Source organism: Myotis brandtii, unplaced genomic scaffold (genome assembly GCF_000412655.1).
Source record: "Myotis brandtii unplaced genomic scaffold, ASM41265v1 scaffold1774, whole genome shotgun sequence".
Lineage (NCBI taxonomy): Eukaryota > Metazoa > Chordata > Mammalia > Chiroptera > Vespertilionidae > Myotis > Myotis brandtii.
This window is the reverse complement of record NW_005356575.1, coordinates 308,109-309,376: the sequence shown is the minus strand read 5'-3', so window position 1 is coordinate 309,376 and position 1,268 is coordinate 308,109. Positions and strand designations below refer to the sequence as shown.

Here is a 1,268-nt window from a genome sequence, read left to right as displayed (position 1 = left end):
GGGCTGGCTGAGTCCCCAGTGGGAGAGCAGCAAGTGGGTGGGACTCTGGGATTTTCTTTTTTCCTTTTTTATAAAAATATGTTTTTATTTATTTGTGTTTATTTTAAAAAAATTTTTAAAGTAGAGACTTGCATTTATTTTATTTTTATTTCATATATTTTTATTGATTTCAGAGAGGAAGGAAGAGGGAGAGAGATAGAAACATCAATGATGAGAAAGAATCATTGATCGGCTGCCTCCTGCACGCCCCCTACTGGGGATCGAGCCGGCCACCTGAGACCCTTCAGGCTACAGGCAGAGGCTCTATCCACTGAGCTAGGGCGGGACTCTGGGATTTTCAAAGAGCCTGGGAGCTAAGCCAGGGTGAGATGGGAGTTCTCCCCTTCCTTAGCTCCTTGCTTCCTGCAGACGGTGAGCCCCTTCATGATCGAGTCAAGTATGACCAAAGACATAAAGTACCGGACACTGTTACTGAGTTCCGAAGACTTCGCTCGGCAGGCGCTGGACACCCTTGGCCTCACCTCCCAGACCGCCGGCTGCTTCAACCAAGCTGTGCTGGTGCGTTCCTGGTCGCAGAGCGGGAAGGGACACTCCCTGGCCCAGGGCCCCTCGTCCTTCCTCTGCAGGGAGGACATGTCCGGAGGAGGGGAGGGCCCCCACCTTGGGCTGGGAAGACAGGAGAAGAGATGGGGGGACCCACGCGTGGGTGTATCCTGATTCCTGGTACCTCTTCTTCCCAGAACGCCCTGCTGGCTCTCCTCCTGCCCGGTTGGTTTCGTCTCAGTCGCTGGGGACCGAAGTGTTTACTTCTGTTGAGCAATGCTATGGCGAAGGCAAAGCCCGCCCATAAACGGCCTTGAAGAGGCGCGGCCACTCGCCTGCCACCCCCCCATCCTGGGCCAGGGCTGTTGATGTTAGCAAAGGTGTCCCACACGTGGGGATGGATGACAATTAGGCCCACGGCACAGAACTGGACACCGGAACACCTGGATATTTGGAAACAACTGTGGCATCTCTGACCTCTGACAGAAAGATGGCATTTTTAATACGTGCACTGAGACAACTAGACAGCCATGGGGATATACAGTATGTGTGTGTGTGTGTGTGTGTGTGTGTGTGTGTGTGTGTGTATACACACTTATACATATATACACTGAGTGGCCAGAGTATTATGGCCACCCCATCAGTACTTCATTGAGCCACCTTTTGCCTTTAATACTGTGGCGATTCTTCTTGGCATTGACTCCACGAGATGTTGAAAGGTGATG

General features: G+C 51.7%; 1 protein-coding gene across 1 annotated transcript in view; it reads left to right on the top strand.

Annotated features, from left to right (window-relative positions):
* The window catches only part of LOC102263289 (very-long-chain 3-oxoacyl-CoA reductase-B-like), a 5,595-nt gene extending 4,439 nt beyond the window's left edge, over positions 1-1,156 (top strand). Inside the window, exons 7-8 of the mRNA XM_005863401.2 lie at positions 409-558; positions 741-1,156. Of these exons, the coding sequence (XP_005863463.1) occupies positions 409-558; positions 741-860 (270 nt within the window). The 3' untranslated portion in view covers positions 861-1,156. The remainder of the gene's footprint in view (positions 1-408; positions 559-740) is intronic.
* Positions 1,157-1,268: the final 112 nt, after the last annotated feature.